Source organism: Aedes albopictus, chromosome 2 (assembly GCF_035046485.1).
Source record: "Aedes albopictus strain Foshan chromosome 2, AalbF5, whole genome shotgun sequence".
NCBI lineage: Eukaryota > Metazoa > Arthropoda > Insecta > Diptera > Culicidae > Aedes > Aedes albopictus.
Genome location: NC_085137.1, coordinates 483371551 through 483391609, shown reverse-complemented (window position 1 = coordinate 483391609; position 20059 = coordinate 483371551). Strand labels below are relative to the sequence as shown.

The 20059-nt window shown below is 38.8% G+C and overlaps 1 protein-coding gene across 1 annotated transcript; it reads left to right on the top strand.

The window, feature by feature from the left end:
* Positions 1-13084: 13084 nt before the first annotated feature.
* On the top strand, positions 13085-13904 carry LOC109433466 (lysM and putative peptidoglycan-binding domain-containing protein 1). Its single transcript, XM_029868144.2, has one exon. The coding sequence runs from the start codon at positions 13085-13087 to the stop codon at positions 13748-13750; it is 666 nt and encodes a 221-aa protein (XP_029724004.2). The 3' UTR covers positions 13751-13904.
* The last annotated feature ends 6155 nt before the right edge of the window (positions 13905-20059 follow it).

The window sequence follows — 20059 nt, the reverse complement described above, 5'->3', positions numbered from 1 at the left end:
AGAGCAACGTTAGCGATTGAATTCTTTCTTTTTCTTCTCGCAAAGAGGAATCAACAATATTATTTTTACTACATACCTACAAGGATCATAGGAGCAGAATAAAAGAGCTATTACTTTGTGTACGTGGTGCTCGTTTTTAATATATTACAAAAGGCACTGACGGGTGCTTGTTTCCTGTCATCTGGTTGTGCGCTTTCTGTTGGATTCTCCCCAACACGTGTCAGCATAATTTCTGGAAGTTTTTCTATTTTGCAGGAGCAAAATGCTCTGTGTACCTTTTTAATGATGCTTCAACAATAAATAACGGTGGATCAAAAAATAAATAAATAAAGAGAATGATATGTATGTACTGAAGAATTTTTCAAATACTTTGCTTGAGCAAAAATAAAAAAAAAAACTTGTCTTCAAATATTTCACTCGCGTTTTCTGTCATAAACAGTTTGTTAATTGCTTGAAAATCTCCGTTTAAAATGATGTTTGTACTAAGAAAGTTGGACAGTACAGTTACATTCAGACGAAATTCAAGACTAAAACGACTAAATAAGTTTCTCAGAGAAGAAGATACTAACATAACGGCAGATTATGTCATGGTTTTTTGGATTGGAACATGGTTTTCTCGATAAACAAACGAGGCTGATATGCACAGGATTGGAAGGATTAAAACTAAGTGCTTCGAACCACAGACGAAGCGTCCACACTCAACCAGATATTGATACATACTTCGCATGTAAGGACTGTATCGGAAATTAACTATAAACGTTCACAATTGCCTGAAAAATAATCTGTTCGAAATAAACATAACTTTATTTTTGGAGATACTATATAAATCTCCTAAATAAAGAATGGCAGTTCTGATTTTCAAAAACTAATCATTTAACTTGGACTTTTATCTCAAAGATTGCACATATGTTTTTAAAATTTTGGACACCTCCTAAAATTTTGAACTTGCGAAAACTGTGGAAAAATATTCATTTTTTTTCTCTTATTTTTGCACAAATATATTCTTTTCCAGAATGCTCATGATATAGGAAAATTATTTATGTCAAGAAAAATTCCCTCCGCAGTTAAGGCGATGCTTAAAAATAAAAAAGGCCATTTTTCGAGGAACTCTTTTTTTATGCGTCTTCAAAGAACGATTACGCAAATAAAAAATACATAAGGTTGAAAATTTGCATTTTTTTCCGATTGGGTATGTATTTAAATCTATTGAAGAGCTAGTTCTACCGGAAAACGAAATTTTATACCCTCTGAAGATATTTAGAACAGAGCGTCAAAGTTCGACCAAAAAGTAGGTGTTTTTTGGGATAGACCATATTCTTAATGTTGGAGGTTTTTCTATCCAAAATAAGAATTCAAAAGTCGGTTTTGAGTGATATGTTATGTGTACATAACTGCTAGTAATAATCATTATTTTCCAGATTTTTCCCTGTACAATTTTTTTTCGCTACAAATGATTGAAACGTTAAAATTTAAAAAAAAAAATGCAGTTTGTATTGTACAGGTTGTTATTTTGTGCGGTATACTCATAGAACCATATTTTCAATAATACTTAACATTTTCCAAATTTCTTCAAGCTGTTCTAAACTTAACTATATTGTGAAGATTTCATAGAAGAACCGGAATGAAAAGACCAACCGTGCGTCGAGATAGAGCATTTTGAATGTTTATAGTTAATTTCCGATACAGCCCTTATGTGTGTGCCTAGTCCGCTGGTCTTTCATTATTTGTACTACTTCTAAAGACTGACCTTGATAACTGTGACCTGATGAACACGTTTAAAAAGAAATACGAGTGCATGCGGGAATCCTACCGAGAATTTACCAGGCTAATATTCAGTATCCTGTGCTCTAACCAGCACAGCTGTAACAACACATGGATGAACAAGTGGCTGAAATGTAAGTGGTACGCTTCGAAAAGGCACCTCTTAGTTTCGGCTTGGAAAGAAGTGCTTGTATGTGGTTGTAGAGAACCGTGTAGAGCTTATTAATACAGCGAGCTGATGATGCTTCGTTCTTGAGTTATGATTTTTCAAAGTACAAGGGGTGGCCAAAATGTTTGGGATATGCAACTTTTTTTTCTCTCACAAAATAGTTCAAAATGCTGTAGCTTTTCACAGAGTGCATTAAAAATTTCTCAAATTTTGACTGTTTGTCTACCTATTATATGTGCATCATTGGTACAAATTTGAGCTCGATTGATTAATCTTTCGCGCAGCTAGAAACGTTTTCGTAAAACAATATTTTTTAGGCAACTAATTTTTGAGGTGTCATATCTCGGAGATCAGTAAACCAAATTGAATGAAATTTTGAACGTTTATCAACAATATATCAATGCTTGAAAATTCTTCAATACATAGGTACTTTTCAAACGTTGAAAAAAGTTATGATGGGTTGCCACTTATAGGATCTTTCACGAAAAAATGTATTTTTTTTCACATCTATGTCATTGAATTTTATTTTTGATTTCCAAAGACTTCTACTTCTGTTCTTAAGATATCTATAATTAAATATATAAGATCCCATTTAGATTAAAGGAAGCACTCGGAGCTCTGTTAAATATGTGCTCCAAGACGCATTTTTACACATTGAACTTAACTTTTCTGCCTAGAATCATTGTAAATGCCTAACGATTAAAACGTTATAATCAAATATACTATATTAACAATATAGGTCACTCTTGCGATTTTTTGGCGACACCTTTTTAGTGAATGTGGCGCCACCAAGCGTCAGAAGAGGTACTACTACACACTAAGTGCATGCGCTATCCGAATGACGTTTATTCTGTCGAACTGTCATTGCATGGTGGGGATGCCCATTTCTTCTGAAATAATCGATTAAACATTAATCGATTTTTTTTTTCAACTGCTCAAATAAGAACAAATTTTATTCTCTCTTCTTGAACAATTTCTGGCGTATATTATCGTCGCAGCACCAAATCGAAGTCGCGACTCGTGCGAATGCGAAGTTGCAGATGAGAAGTAAATTTGAACCAATAAACGTTCATAACAGACTAAAACACAGACGACCCAAATCGAACTTTCCGTTAGCGAGTTATGAACGGTATTTTGTCCGGAAATTACACAAGAATTTCCTTTAAGAATTGCACAAGAGATCCCTTTAAGAATTGCAACCTGGATTTTTTTTTCTCCAAGATTCCTCCTGAAGCTCTTGGGGGATTCCTCCTAGAAATTATTCTGGAGTTTGTTTAGGAACTCCTCCGGAATTGCTCAGGGAAAGCGTTCCAGCGTTCCTCCAACATTTTTTTTTTTAATCTGGGATTACATATCTCCATGAATAAAACGCAATCAGTGAAGTACTTTGTAGTATAATGATTTGTATAATGAGAAAGTAAATTCTCCGTTACTGCAGTTACCGTTTAACTGCAATAATGATAACAAAAAACAAGGGTTTTATGACTGCTTGTGTGATTTGATGCTGTTTGAGCAAAACTTTGGGTAACTGTGTTGTTGTATTCTCATTTAATGCAACTCCAACAACATATTTCCCCAAAGTTTCGCTCAAGCAGCATCAAAATAGGCTAAGAATCATAATACCCATTATAGATAGTAGAGTAAACTGTTACTCTACTATCTATAGAGTACTGCAAGCACCTGATCTAACCTCACTTTGTTTGACAGTTCAGCGAGCTTGTTTACAAGGTGTTAGAATTTTTAACGTCCGGCGAAATTTAAATTTATGTTTTCCGCCCCGAAAACATTATGATACGGAAATATCGATTATATTCAACTCCACTAGTACAAAACCAATCGTCTAATTACCGTTTCACTGAAATTGTATTGAAAAACAGTTTTGCCGGAACTCCGCCAGAGACTAAGTCCATGTAAACAAGCTCGGTGAACTGTCATTGCACGGCTTCGTGACGTCATCTTGCAGTATCCTATAATACCCATGAGTTTGCACCGTTTCAATGCAGAAAAGGAGAGTTTAGCATCTCACCATACAAAAAACCAACTTATTACTACAAATCTAGTATTCACTTATTTCTTCTGGGAATCTAGGAAAAAAGTACTTCTGAAAACATTCCAAATTTATAGAAGTCTCGGAAGGAATCACGAAAATAATTCCTGGAGGATTTCTGATACTTCAAAAAGGGAACTTCTGAAGGAATCCTGGAAAGATCCCTCAAAAATATTATCGCGTATAAAATCGCGTTGGAGATTTACAAAGTCACTTCGGAAATTCTACGAAATTTCAAAAGAAATTCCTTGAAAAATCCCAGAAGACTCGGTGGAAATCCTAAAAGGACGGAGTGATTTCCACAAGGAACTTTTGGAGGAATACTCGTAGAAATCCCGGTTGAAATTCCCAGATGGAGGTTTTTTAAGGAACTCTTGGATAAATCCTTAAAACAACTTCTGGTTGTTCTTGGAAAATTTTGGAGGAATTCCAGAAGAACTCCCGGAGGTATTCGTAAAAAAAACTGCTGAGGGAATCATTGAAGGAGCTGAGCTTCTGCAGGAATCCAAGAAAAAACTCCAAGAAACTTCTATAAGAAAATCCTATGAGGAACTTCTTGACGGATCCTAGAAGAGAATTCTTGAGGATTCCTAGAATTAATTCTTGAAGGAACATCAGAAGAAACTGCTGGAGTAATTGCAGTAGGAACTCCTGGGAGATCCTCGAAGGAACCTCTGGAGAAATTTAAGAAAAAAAAACTTTAAATCAATCTCTGAAGGCACTCCTGGAGGAATTTCACAAAGAGCTTCTGAATGAATCTCAGAAAAAAAACTAGAAGGAAACCAAGGGGAATAACATATCCTTTTCTAATCGGAAAATCCGTATACATCCGTGCCTAACCGTTACTAACCGCTGCTAATTGAGCCGCGGGTGCAGTTAGACGCGATTAACGACGGTTAGCAACGGATAAACAACAACGGATTTTTCCGGTTAGCTACAGAAAAGAGCAAACTGAGAAGGAACTTCCGTTGGAAAATCAGAAGGAATTCAGAAGGAACATCTGAAGGAATGCCTGACTAAATTTATGGAGGATTATCACTCTGCAGCAGGTGAATTTGTTAGAATATTTTTACTAACTGAAGTTCACCCACAAACCCATGACTGTATATTTAAAAATAATGAGCTTTGAAGGATTTCGCGACGATCGTGTAAATTTTCAATCTTTGACAACACAATTATCACACATTCAACAACAAAGGAAACCGATTAGTCCGGAATTAACAACCAGTATTCGAATAAACTCACAGTTCACTTCGGAAGAACAACAAAATTAATCGAAATTAAATCTGACGGGTTCTATTCTCAGGTCCGGTCCCGGAGCTCATTTTTTATAAGCACTCAAACGTTGAAATTTCGTGCATCTGTCCATTAGCTTGTGCACCCTTGGATTCAATGTCTTGCACTCTCCCACAAGAAATTTGACGTGCATTTGGTTGGTGATCTTCCGTATTTTTGTAAGCTATCCAATCCGATGTATGTATGTCAACATGGACATTAAGAAAGATGATATTAAAAGCCTTTGTTAAAGAAAAATAGTATCCACCAGCGCAAAATATAAGTTAATTTTGAGGGTGAAAATTTTAAATTTCGAAGTGAAACGATTTCGGTGGCGTTAATGAGGAAGCATTCAAATTCTTCTACAGATGTATTCGTAGATGTCATCTTATGAAATATAGCGCATTTAGTTTACCACTGGACTATCGCACGAGTTTTCATGAATGTGAAAACGTAAATTAAAGTGCGCGATTGAAACAAATTAACTCGGTGTGTTCAGAGCACTTATTCAGCATAAATCAAAGAAATAGTGCGCTGAAGATATCAACTGGATTTGACGCATTAACGTTTTAGCACTTATAAAGACTTTTATTAACGTTTTCGCACTTAAAAAGACTGAGTGCGCCGTCCAGTGGTGAACTAAATACGCAACATTATTTTGTTTGTGTATATTGTAAATCGATTATTTATTAATCGATTTTTTGGAACAGAAAACTTTGACACCCCTAACATCTTTTTTCAGAAATGTCACCTTACACGGTAAACAAAAAATGATCAAAATACAATTATTGACTTTTTCTGACAACAGGTGGTGCTGTAATCATTCGTAAACGGCGTCTCCATGTCGTTGTATGTGAAAACACGAAGTGACCTATATTGTTAATATAGTATATTTGTTATAATTATGAATGAGATAACTGGGCATTTTTTTTATTATCGTACAAATTGGGCCCAAGGGTCTCAAATTTTCATGAAACTTTTTCCACAGGCAGGGCTCATGGACATATGAACAAAAAAAAATTGAGGAACATTCAGGGTCGCCTATTTTCCCGGAAAACTCAGGTGGAATTTTTTTGTTTTCCCCTGACACTACTTACTTTGAAAAATCATAACTCAAGAACGAAGCATCGTAGAAACAAAGTTTTTTTAGAAAATAATGCCTAAAAATACAAGACCACCAACGCTCACACACTGAAGATGCCTGTTAAGTCCCAAGCAGCTATCTCATTGGTTCCTTGTGTGAGTGTAGCTGATCTGGCGATACTGGAGTAGCAACTGCAGGCGGTCAATCAAGCTCAAGCTCAAGCAATGATATTTCGGCTGACGTGATTTTCCTTGTATATAGCCTCATTTGTTAGGCTTTCAAAGTGGTAACTGCAACTAGATAATATTTGCTCGATGCTGCAGCAAAAATATTCACTAAATTATTCCATTTTCATCGATTTTTAGTGATTTCAAAAACCGGTTCATAAAACGGAAGTGGTGCAAAAAGGCCATCTGCCATGCACGGTAAAAATTCTGCACGCTGATACGAATTCGCACTACATGCCTATCAATTCGTTAACATTTGAATATCACTTGGAAAGCAACATCCAATGCCTCTTTTCTTTCAAAAGAACATCGCTTCAATTCGTTATTGACTTTGTTTTGATTTGAAAACAAAAATAAAAAAAAAAGTTTGTGGCACACCCAGATTTGATACCAGGGCCTTCACCGTTTTAATCTTCAGTCTTACCACTACTCTACTTCACAACTGTTAGAAAGCTGTGAATCGAAGCGAAACACTTTCTATCACCTGTCATCTATATTTACTTTCATGTCTCAAGCAGTCGTTCTCAAATCAAGAACTTTTCATTTCGGATCATAAAGCTTTGTACAGTAGTGCAAATCGAAGTGATTTTCAGTTGATTTATCCGGTGTGTTTGTTTTGGTTCTCAAGTCAACACTGACAGCATTGCGAATCCAAAGGAAAAAGCATTTGTGATCATGTTGCTTGGGATGTTGAATAGTTAAGAGATTTTTCCCTTGATTCGAGCGTGCAGAATTTTTACCGTTTGGGGTAAGATGCCACTTCATGAAAACATTCGAAAATTATGTCCATCAGTTTTCTGGCATTTTCGACTCACTTTCATCTCTCTGTCACGTTTTTTTCGTATACTCAATACATGGAGTGTCACCCCCTTCCCCGCTAAACGATGGTCGTCATATTTGAATGACCCCTAACATGGATAGCGTAGACATCAACAACCATGCGCCTCCATGGGTGCCTCAATCTCCAAGGAAACACTTGGCTTGTAATAAAATCACCCGAAAACCTTAATTGCAAGCACGAAAAACCGGAAGTTGCCAATTTTCATTGAGAAATCAAAAGATTTTCCGTGGGTTTGGCGGCCTAGTTTCTAGAAAAATGTTTAATGCAAACATATCTTGAAACCATTCAACTATAGCAATGATCAAGTCCCATTCAGGAATGATTTTATGAGTTGGGCCATTTTACCCCATCTTGGCATTTTAGGCTCTGTTCCCCTACGTCAAATATTTTCTCAAAAATTATGCACAAAATTTATCAAGACCATTGCGACCAACTACTCCGAAAGTATCGACAGCATTATGAGGGTTTTCCGAAAAAAAAAATCAAATGATATTAAAAATACTTCCAATAAATCAGCGAAAATCCTTCTACTGAATGGCATGATTTTTAAATATCTAGGGATTTCGAAATATGCCTGAAATTCACGCAAAAATCCTGTTAGAAATCATGCACTACCCATACTGTCCTAAAGCAGAGTGGCTTTAGGACAGAAGGTCGAAGGACAAATGGTCGAAGGACAAAAGGTCGAATGGGACAAAAGGTCGAATGGTCAAAAGGTCGAATGGGCAAAAGGTCCAATGAACAAAAACATTAGTAGACCAAGTTACCAGCTGGTGTGTCTCACTCATAAGAATAAATATTTCATGTTGTTGCTCATTGAGAGAAACATTGTTTTTTTTCCTTTTTTGTTTTTTTTTATGTGTATTTTGACATAACGCTAATTCTACACTTAGGGACATTATGGTGCTGTTATAGTAATCATATGTATTTCAGCCACTGACATTTCTATAGGAAATTTTTCCTTCTTTTGTTTATAGGCTGTTTTAATGTAGTATTTAATGGCAATTTAGTTTGATGTTTTGTTCAGGAATTTTTCCTACTTAAATTTATAGGCTGTTTTTTTAAGTTTTGTTACTGAAATAATTATCGACTCTTATGGTACTTATAATTCAATCAGAAAGTTTGCTTTCATTAATTCAATAGCTGTTCTTTCTATCTATACTGCAGAAACTTTAGAGTTTCAAATGACAATATTTCAATCTATGATACATCCTTCTTCTACCCATGAGCTATTCTTTCAATGAGTACTGTTTTCCACATTCAACTTTCATGAATAACATTACTTTATATCATTCTATTGGCTTCTACTTTCTATCATTCTAGACCATAGTTTCCCAAACTGTGGGTCGCGACCCCCCCAGGGGGGTCGCCGGCCTTCATCCAGGGGGTCGCGAGGGACAGTTGAATATTTTACTGTAACAGACAACAAATGAGGGAATTTCTATGGTGGGTCGCGAAAAGTACGTCTGCTGGCAAAGGGGGGTCGCGCACCCGAAAAGTTTGGGAACCTATGTTTTAGACATCTATTTCGAATTGCAATGCGGTAATAAATAACTGCATATAAGCTAATTGTCGTTTTTCTGTCAAATACTGATCACTTTTTCATGTCTTTCAAATTGTCTTTTGCCAATTATACCTTTTGTCCATGCGACCTTTTGTGCCATTCCACCTTTTGTCCATTCGACCTTTTGTCTTTCGACCTTTTGTCATAGATTCGTTTTTAATTGGGGCATTTGTCTGAATGTGAAGATTGTTGAATTTTGTTGTGGAATCAGCCAGCTTGCATTATGTTATTTGTCTATTTCACTGCCCCAGGAAGAAATGTTCATCGACGATATCGTTATTTCACTATAACTAATCAACATTATTGAAGAATTGTGTTTACGGATGGAAATATGAATTAGAAATGGTAGAATTGGAAAATGTCGTGACATTTTTTATCATGACATTTCCGAGACATTTTACAACCCTGGTCACGTTCAAATAAATAACCTTCTAGGGCCTGTCCATAAACTACGTAGTCTCTTAGGGGGGGACGGGGGGGGGGGGGGGTCTGGCCAAATTCTACGCTCCACACAAATTTCGATAATTTTGTATGAACAAAAGTCTACGGAGGGGGAGGGGGGGTCTGAGATACCCCAAAATAAGTCTACGTAGTTTATGGACAGCGCCCTACTATCACAACTAAAAGGTGCTCTTTTTTAAATAGCCAGAGCACCAATCCCAAAACTTTATCTTCCCATCAGATTCAAATCACAGAAACTCCAAAAACTTCATGCACCGTAAAAACTTTCCCAATAAAAGTCCTTGCTTGTGTTGTCGTAGAGCCATCTGTTTATGTTTATTCTCTGCTTTCGTAATTTGTTTCCATTTGCTTACTCGCGAGAGCAAATAACCTCCGCGCAATTTCGTCGTTAAACTGCTGGCTGGCGAAACGATGATGCTGGGCTGGGTGACCGAACTGTGTGTGCGCACGAGTCGTTTGGCCGCGGCCCGCGGTGCGGTGGTCTGCTGGACGCATAATTTATATCGCATTAACCGCGTGCGCGGGGATAGATTTTTACCCTCCTCGCTCGACCGGCGGCGCGCGGTGGCGACAACCAACGAACGCAATCGGTGTATGTGTGCCATTTGGGATAAACTTTTACTTCTTGCAAAACTTAAGGGCAGGCAAAAAACCGCTCAAGAGGATGCAATTACGCCATCGGTGGAGAGTAGTTTCACGACAACGCTTTTGACCTATTGTAGCGCAAGTATCTAAAGGTACAACAACACGGACGACCACTATCGTGTCGTCGTCGTCGTAGTGGAACTTTAGCAAAGCAGATTTTATCGTCTTTCATTGTATCCAGCGCTGTAGCCGCCTAACACATAGTGGGAGAAGTGGGGAGGAAAAATCTAATTACGCCCTTTTAGTTGTATCACGTTGGTGGCGTGTGATGTTTTGCTGTGCCTTGGGTATCTAGGATAGGGAATCTGTCCGGAACAGGAAGAGTGTGGACGTGTGGAAACTGGTAACGATTGGTCGATGGTGTAACATGGTGGAAGGGATTCAAGAGTAGATAACTGAGCGAGTGGTCAAATTGCCAATGGCAACACTCTAATGTAATTGTTTCATTTATGTCTGGTTCGATACGGTTTGTTAGTAATGCTTTGTCGAAGGGAAAGATTCGATTAATATATTGGCAAACTCAATTCAGGAAAGTGTTTAGAATTCTATAAATAGTTAAAACTGAACTTGTGGTAGGTCATGGTTCATACTCTGTAACTATACAACACATACAGCTTGATGCATACAGATGCTTCCCTTTGTTAGTACCTAAGGAATATCTTAGGAGCATACCGTTTCTATGATTTTCGTTTTTATGCATTCTTCTTCTAAGTCCCACATGCTCACTGGTACAATATCTACTGTTAAGTTTATCAGGTGACGATCACTGCGTCCAGATTTTAGGACGGTTGTGATATACCCTTTTACTGTGAAGTACGCAGGTTATCTCAGAAACATATGTGTCACTGCGATACCTTGCTATCTGACTGAACTCTACAAAACCTGCTTCTTAGCTTAATGTTATTTGAACACTTAAACAGTTTTTACGTGCTACCCATACCCGGACGTGGCTATGTGTGTCCTGTTTCTTTTTTTTTTTCTGACGCAACATCAAATTGCTACAAAGTTTTCTGGTGATTTGATAGTAAATCATGTGCTTCCAAAAATATTGGGAAACACATGGACACGCAGGGTTGTTGATACCTAATGATACTTAAATACATCACATCCGTTTTGAAATCGTAAGAAAACGATGATAACGCTTAAGCTTTGAACATGTTGTCGTCTGAAGCAAATATTGTGTAGTAGATGTTAACATTTTGAATTACATGAAAATAACACCGCCCTATGCTCATAGAAGTCTTGATTAAGTTACACCGGGGCAAGTTGAAACGGGTGGGGCAAGGTGAAACAGCGGGTTAACACGATGTTTTCTAAAGATGATAAACAATTTGATTGTTATAACACATTACATACATTTACATTTATTTGTTCAACATCACATTTAAGACAAGACATAATCAACAATAGTACGCCACAATACTCGGTTTGTGGCTGCCGCTCTCCATCCTCGGTCGCGCCCAATGCTCGCCAGGTCACGCTTCCACCTGGTCCACCCATCGTGCTCTCTGCGCTCCACGTCTTCTTGTGCCAACCGGATCAGTTGCAAACACCAGCTTTGCAGGGTTATTGTCCGGCATTCTTGCAACATGCCTTGCCCACCGTATCCTTCCGGCTTTGGCCACCTTCTGGATGCTGGGTTCACCCTAAAGAAAGTGCAGCGAGCTCGTGGTTCATCCTTCTCCTCCACACACTGTTCTCCTTCATACCGCCGAAGATCGTCCTTAACACGCGTCGCTCTAAAATTCCGAGTGCTTGCAGGTCCTCCTCGAGCATGGTCCATGTCTCGTGCCCGTAGAGGGCCACCGGTCTTATTAGCGTTTTGTACATGGTGCACTTGGTGCGTGGGTGAATCTTTTTCGACCGCAGTTTCTTCTGGAGCCCGTAGTAGGCCCAACTTCCGCTGATGATACGCCTCCGAATTTCACGGCTCACGTTGTTGTCTGCCGTCAGTAAGGATCCGAGGTAGACGAATTCCTCCACCACCTCGAAAGTATCCCCGTCTATCGTAACATTACTACCCAGACGGATCCGGTCGTGTTCGGTTCCGCCTACCAGCATGTACTTTGTTTTTGAGGCATTCACCACCAGTCCGACCTTTGCTGCTTCGCGTTTCAGGCGGGTGTACAGCTCTGCCACCGTTCCAAATGTTCTGGCAATAATGTCCATGTCGTCCGCAAAGCACACAAATTGTAGGCATGTAGGCACAGTAGGCATGAGAGTCCATCACCTTGTCTCAGTCCTCGGCGAGATTCGAATGAACTGGATAGTTCACCCAAAACCCTTACGCAGTTTTGCATACCGTCCATCGTTGCTTTAATCAGTCTAGTCAGCTTCCCAGGAAAGCCTGGAAGGATTGCTATAACACATAGTTTTTGATTCAAACAATCTTTTAGCGAAGGATGGAGTTTACGCTGTTAAGTGAATCCCCCTATTGTCACTTTTTTCACTGTATTCTCATCATTTACTGGGAACAGATCTCTTATCTTTTATTTAAATATACAGTCTACTTATCTACAGTTTTTTTTTCTTTGAAATTGTCTTGACGACTGGTTCAGACAACTGGCTGGTCCATCTTGCTAATCTACAGTTTGTCACATCTCTCCTGAGACAAAACTTACTTTTTGTATCCTACAAGCAGTTGATGAAATTTGCCATTTCCTTTTTTCCTGACTGTCTTCCTCTTCGGAGGAGCATTTATTCTACCTTACGATTGTTGCCGATAAGACAAAACCACAGACAAACAGACGTAACACTGCGAACATGTTTCCATTAAAATCATAGTCACGGAAACATATTCGCCCAATGCTAAAAGGATTGAGTTTGGCCGACCATCAACTAGGTGGCGGTAGTGGGCAAACGTCAAACTCGAACAAAAACGATGCGAGCGCCACGGGTGGGCAGTTGGCCAACTAAAACTTTTTTAAATAGACTGTTAAATTGGTGGACGATGGGAATTATCAGAGAGTTACGTCTGTTTGTCTGGGACAAAACTTTTCATCTTTCCAGATGGAACAAATCCGTCGCATCAACCGACTCTTACCCACAGATACCATCTTCCTGCGACCGTTCCTAATGATCCCGGTCGACAAAGACTCGCCGTACTACCCGAAAGACCCGTCGGCCATCATCCGACCCAGTTCGCTATCGGTTCGATCGGCCACGATCACCGGCTGTCCACCATCCAGTTCTTCGGCCTGTTCCACCCCGATGGATTCGGTGGGTATCAGCGAAGAAAACGCCATCTCTCCCGAGGAAGAAAGCAGGAAAAATATGGAGGAGTTCCTAGGGAAGATTGACTCGTCGATTGCAACGACCCGGAAGTATATTGCCGAGTCGCAGCGAAACAGTGAGGTCGGTTCCAGTCAGAGCGATGATAATATATTTAGTTCCGGTGCTAGCATGAACAGTAGTGGGTACTATTCGAAGCCGAGGGCTTACTCGACGGCTTCCTCTTCGTCGTCCATCTCGTCATATCAGCAGTATCATTTCCACGGATCGTCGGGGACTGGCGGCGGCGGCGGAGCCAGTTCGTCCCATCATCACAAACGACAAAGCTCCTCAGGGAGTGCAGCTTCCGATACGAGTCAGCTGATCGTAATGACCCAGGGCAAGCGGGTGCAAAGTTCCCTCCAGAAGCTGGAAAAGCAACAGGACGAGCTGTTCGAATTGTAGCAGCGACAAAGCCACTGGACCACCTGGTCCCGGTCCCGGTCGTCATCCACGGAGGAGGAAGAGTCACCATCGCCAACGATAGAAATGAAAATGCTCGTCGATTATCATCGGAACTATCCGAAAGAATGCCTTTTCGGAGGAAATCGAGATCACAGCTATATTGAGTGTAGAATTAGCAACTAGTTAAAATACACAAAAATAAAAACAAAAAAAAAAGATCACAGCTATAGTTATTACTACTATAGGAATCATCCCTCTTCGTACCGTCAGTTGGCGGCAACGTTCGGATCCGGATTGAAGTCACGGATCAATAGCTTTCTCACGCTGCTGATGAGCCGACGACAATTGCAGTATCGTCACCGGAGTAACACCGAAAGCGAAAACGCAGAACCATCCAGAAGAGGAAGTCCCAGGGCGACAACGATGACGACGCGGCAGCCGGCGCACGAGACGGATCGGATCAGCTTTAAGAGTTACTGTAAGCGGCCAAAGGCCAACGGGTAGGAACAAATACCGATAAATTACCGACATCGGTGTTGATCTTTTTACCGATGTTTGTTGGAAACACACCGAAGATCAGTGGGACTTAATCGACTACCGTGGTGCTTCACCGAGGTCCCGTAACACCGAAGTCAGCAATTGTGTTTCAGTAAGTAGCATCACTACAACAACTGCTGGTAAGTAGAATAGTCATTTATTATACTTCATCACGATGACACATTGAGTCAAACTACAAAACAAAAAAATCGGGACGAGAACTCATACAATATTATGTTAGGAACAAATGGTAATATAATCTGAATAAGGCACATTAGCACTTACCGACACTGACTCAGCAAAAAAAAAAATAATCAAAATAAATGGAACCTAATCGATGAGATTCACCTAGAGCAATACACCCCCGTACGCCGAAAGGATAGAATATTATAATATTGTGTTATTTTTTCCTTTATTATGTAGCGTGTATTATTTATACGAATAGTATCATTTACGCTAAGCGTTTTTTATATCGTTACGAACTAATTTCCTTATCCGCTGCACATTGCGGCAACTTGTTAAGTTGTTACAAAAGTGGTTTGCAGTTGTGTATCGTTTTTTTTTTCTACTATATCGTCACTTCGAATTATATAACAAATCCACTTTTTCTTAGGTTTATGTTTAAATCCCTCAAACATACTCGTCCGAACAAAGAATCTTCTAGTATTACGTTCGTCATCCATCACTGATCTATGCTATTGCATTATCGTCTCACGGTGCGCTGGTAATACATATGACACACATGTGATACAAGAATCACTGTACAATTGCGCTTGAAATGAGTGCCACACTGATAATTCTCTCCGTTCAAGCCAGTCTTGTTAGAATTTTGATGACAGTGAGTACCGTTGTACGTGTATCACACTCGTATCACATGTCTGTCTGGGGTATAAAGCGTTTGGCAAGATTTAAACTCGCAACAACTATTTTAAAGGCTTTCCCGACTAACAGAGATCACTAAAACAGCTTATACAGTTTTTTTTGTCTGTTAACGAGGTTTTTAACCCTAGGCTAAGTTCATCTCGCGACCCACGCTTTACTTCCCTTCCGAAGGAAGAACCCACCTTTTGTGAGTATGTCGGGAGTGGGATTCGATCCCAGGTCCTCGGCGTGATAGTTTTGTGTTCTAACCTTGATTCTAACCACCACACCAGGTCCGCTCTACAGTTGAAATTAAAACAACAAGATTTGTCCAGTAGTTTCATCCTTAGTATTTGCAGGATTTTTTTTTATGACATTCTTCTGATAGCTGATTCTGACATTTTTCGGACGTTATAGCTGTGAGGCCCTACAGAGGATGAGATCCTAAATTGAAGTTCTTCTGTTTCTACCACGTCTTTGTAGGTAATATTCTTTGAGAAATTGACCTAATCCATTATCCATTGAGCAAAGTTTTTCAAAATTAAATTTTGCTTTACTAGGAGTGCATTTTGAGGATTTTGTGCTGATCCAGAGAGGTGGATTCTACAATTTCGACAGTCCAAGCTGCAATCTTTGATATGAGGACCCTCATTTCCTTTCGAACTGTCTTTAACAGTTGTATCGCCGGTGCCTTACGGATTTCGGATGTTGAAAACATACACTGTAGAATTGTGGTTAGAACTAACTTTATTACTAATGCTAAGCCTTATATACATATATGAATAAATGTACAATACATTCTACCTGATTTTGACGCCCCGTAACGTGGGTAGATCACCTTATAATGGTGCGTTACGGCGTAAGATCTACCATAACAAATTTTGATCTTGTAATTTTTTAGCTTTGTTAATTTAAATGCAAGAAAATTCCAAGATCACAATTTGGTCTACTTTTTTTGTATTATATTTTTCATTGTTAATAAACCATTTGTTTCAGGAGGATTCAGGTATTTTTTTCTATGTCTAGATTTATTTCCGAAAATTATGTAACTGTTGTGAGCCTATCACCATTTAATACTATTTTCTATTTCAGATGTACAAGCGGGCAACCCTGCGGTCGAGACGACGAAACATCCTTCTTATTTTTTGAAGGGTCAAGATCGCCATATCATTCGGTGGCGGGTAGACTACGTTGTCCGTGTCGTTTTTCTTCGAGCCGAGTGTCGTAATGTCGTGGGTGTAAATGTGTTTTTTTTGGAAAAAAAATGATTTTTTTTCGGATTGCCTATTTTTTTTAATTGTTCTACGCGATCTCTTTTTTTTTGATAAATTGAGATGTTTTTTGTTGTTTAACGTGATTTTTTGTTTATTTTTTTTTCTTTTCTTTTATTTTGTTATTTTTCGAGTCGCCATTTTTTTCTCGCATTTTAAACATTCATTGCAAAGTTCCGATGACCCTGGAGGGATCGGTTCTGTTTGTGCCTCGCACTGAGCCGAAACAAACTTATTACAATAAATAGAAAAAAATATCGTTTGATTTTATTGTCGTTCAACTCGGTTTACGTGATTTTTTTTTTCAATAAATAGAGATGTTTTTTTCGTTATTTTAGGGTTTTTTTTATGTAAATTGAGTTTTTTTTTTCTCGGATCGCCATTTTTTTTTACGCGTTTCAAACATTTATTGTAATGTTCCGATGACCCTGGAGGGATTGGTTCTGCTTGGGCCTCTCACTGAGCAGAAACATAATTATTTAAACAATAAATAGAAAAAATATCTTTTGATTTTATTTTCGTTCAACTCATTTTAACTCGTCTTACGTGATTTTTTTAAATAAATTGATATGTTTTTTTTTCGTTGTTTTCGCGTTTTTTTATGTACATTGAGGTTTTTTTTTCTCGGATCGCCAACTTTTCTTTTTCTTTTTTTTTTTTCACGCGTTTCAAACATTTTTTGTAATATTCCGATGACCCTGGAGGGATCGGTTCTGCTTGGGCCTCTCACTGAGCAGAAACATAATTATTTAAACAATAAATAGAAAAAAAAATCTCTTTTGATTGCCGGCTTTCAAAAGATTAAATTTTAACCAGATAAACAACCAATGCCGTGGGTCCATCGCCAGCTTTTCAAGCGATTCCTTGACCTACATAATACACCTCCCAGCCACCCACTCCGTAGTACTTATGGGAGTGTCACTGAGTCGGAGGCCTCTTAAATAAGTGCTACATCAACATTTCCTTCCCCTATCCCAAGTTACGGTAAAGATGGGCGTGGCCGGGAATAGTGACATTTGTGCTTTTGGTATTCTTGCATAAGATTGGAGCAAAGCTTACTCCCCAGCCTTGTTCCGAAAAGCAATCCGAGCAAGATTAGCAAAAGGTACATGAATGTTGTTAGTATCCAATCTACGAAGTATACCGTAACTACGCTAACGCTAACGCTAACGCAAACAATCTTTTAGCGAAGGATGCATTTCCAGATTGTATTGAAATCTATTTCAAATCTCTTCATCTTGCCCCACCCGTTTCAACTTGCCCCGGTGTACCTTACTGTTTTTTATTGTGTATTTTTCCTTAAAACATAGACTGTTCTTTCACGTTTTTTAATTTCATTCCGCTAAATTTCTAATCAGATATTTTTCCTATTTTTAAACATAGGCTGTTCTTTCACGCAGTGTTGCGTTTGAATTGAACGCGAGCCACAACTAAATACATTAAATGCGTTCAGTTATTTGAACGAGAACGCAGTAGCCGATGAACTTGCGTCCATCGCTTTTCATTGCACAAGAAAGCTATTCAGATCCCTATTCGGCTCTGAACTCTTATGTGCTCTATGTCATGTGAATGAACAGGTCCGGTCACCCAGAGCTCCTGAAATGTACTCTAACGTACTAGTATACATGTTGGGGTTAGGTGTAAGAAAGTGTTTTTGCTAGTGATGGCTGCTTGAGAACCCTTTTCTAAAATGACCAACTAATGGACTGATTGTAGCTGACATGCCGAACATGTTCCTGGAAATCCGGATTTTTTTAAACCCGCGGTGATCGGACCAGTTCACTCGGATATGTTCTCAATAATCTGAACCAGTTTCCGTACCTAATGAGCCGAAGATTATTCAAATCTCTGAAAAAATGACGAAGTTAAGACGATTTCAATTCAACGGATACCAGGGTATCATGCTGGCATTCTAGAAGTGCATTTTTATCGGGTAATTCAATCGCCATTCGCGTTTCAAATTTTGAACTGAAGAATTTTCAAATATTTCTGATCTTAGCGCGCAAATGGATCGCGTTCAAATGCATCACTGCTTTTGTCAACTACCGCTCACAGAACAGTTATCCGAAAAAAATGTTTGTATCCAAAGGCTCATCAGACCTAATATCAGTGCTGAAAATGTCATTTCTTCCACATCCACATCCAGCTCGTTTTAGAAGCTCAACCTGAGAATATGGTATATGCAAAAATTGTGCGGCTAGACCAGATCTACAAGAAAGTCACGAAAAAAACGGTTTTTTTTCGAATATTTAAGATAAATGTCACGGACTACCTTTGAAATTCTCCAATGATATTCATGGTAAATATCAATTGGCATTTTTCGAAGGTAGTCCGTGACATTTACTTTAAATAATCAAAAAAGAGCGGGTTTCCCGTGACTTTCTTGTAGAGCTGGTCTATCCGCACAAAATTCTGTACTTAGCTAAAGAAAGCTTACAGCTTGTACCAACCAAGGTAACATTTATTAGCCAAATAGACTAGAAGAGGCTTTAAAATAAAAAAGAATCATGTTTTATGACGGTTTTCAAAACCTTCACAAGACTAATTAGTTATAAAAACATACTTGGGAGATTCACTTCGCATAGGAAAACCAAGCTTTTTGTACACAACACTAGCTCGATGATACTGGTAGTGGTTGATGCTTCAACACCTACCAAACAAATGTTCCAAGAAAGGTCCAAGAAATACTCACATGATCTGGATTATCTTTGCAAATGTTGCAATTCATGCGACCTCTATTTCAAAACACTTATTTGCAAATTGATTGAATCTTATAACATGTCGACACCCTGGTTGATGAACCATTTAAGCAAGAAGTGTCACATAAATTCGGGCCGACCTAAATGTTAGCTCAATAATTGTTGAGTAAATACGTAAAGAATATTGCTGTTCTATGGAAGGAGATCACTTAAAGATAATGCTCCTTGTATCCACCGGTGAACAAAATCTATAAGAAATGAGCAATGTGGATTGTCATATTGGCATCCAAATTTAGTTCCAAATCGCAAACTAAGCCGGTAATTGAAACCTGTTGACTATTTTCGACTGTTGAATTTTTACTCTTGGAGGATGGCTTACCAGTCTTGACAAAAACAAAAATACTGCAAGATAAAATAGCAGTATTTTTATTTTTGTCAAGACTGGTAAGCCATCCTCCGAGGGTAATTGAAACCAACTACATTCCGTTCGAAAGGATTTATAATCATAAATTCCGGAACAAAGTTCTGTCGCCATTCCAGCCTGCATCATCATCGTTTTGTGTCAGCTGTGTCATAGTTTCTCGTCTCTATTTCTGGATGGCATACTTGGTGGCATATAAACTTTGTCTGGGTTTATCAATAACACAGTTGGTTGAAGTAGTGTTAAACGCAAAACAGTTCGTAGCCTTTAGATAGAATTAGTTCATCAAAACGCAATGCAACAACTCCACGATCCGACGGACTGACGGCTTACATATTCTCAGTCTTGCTCAAACATACTGTATTACTGTAGCTATACCATACACTCAATGTAGTCTGCGGACTTAGTGGAACAACTTTGTTCCCAAGTTGACGCCTCCCACAAGTAGGATTGCTCGATAAAATCACACTCTCTGTGGTTGTAATTTTGCAAAAATGACCACTTATGGGTAGGTGGCTAC

What these genes read in the sequence shown, in the direction of transcription:
- LOC109433466 (XM_029868144.2), top strand. Translation starts at nt 13,085, where the DNA reads ATGGAACAAATCCGTCGCATCAACCGACTCTTACCCACAGATACCATC.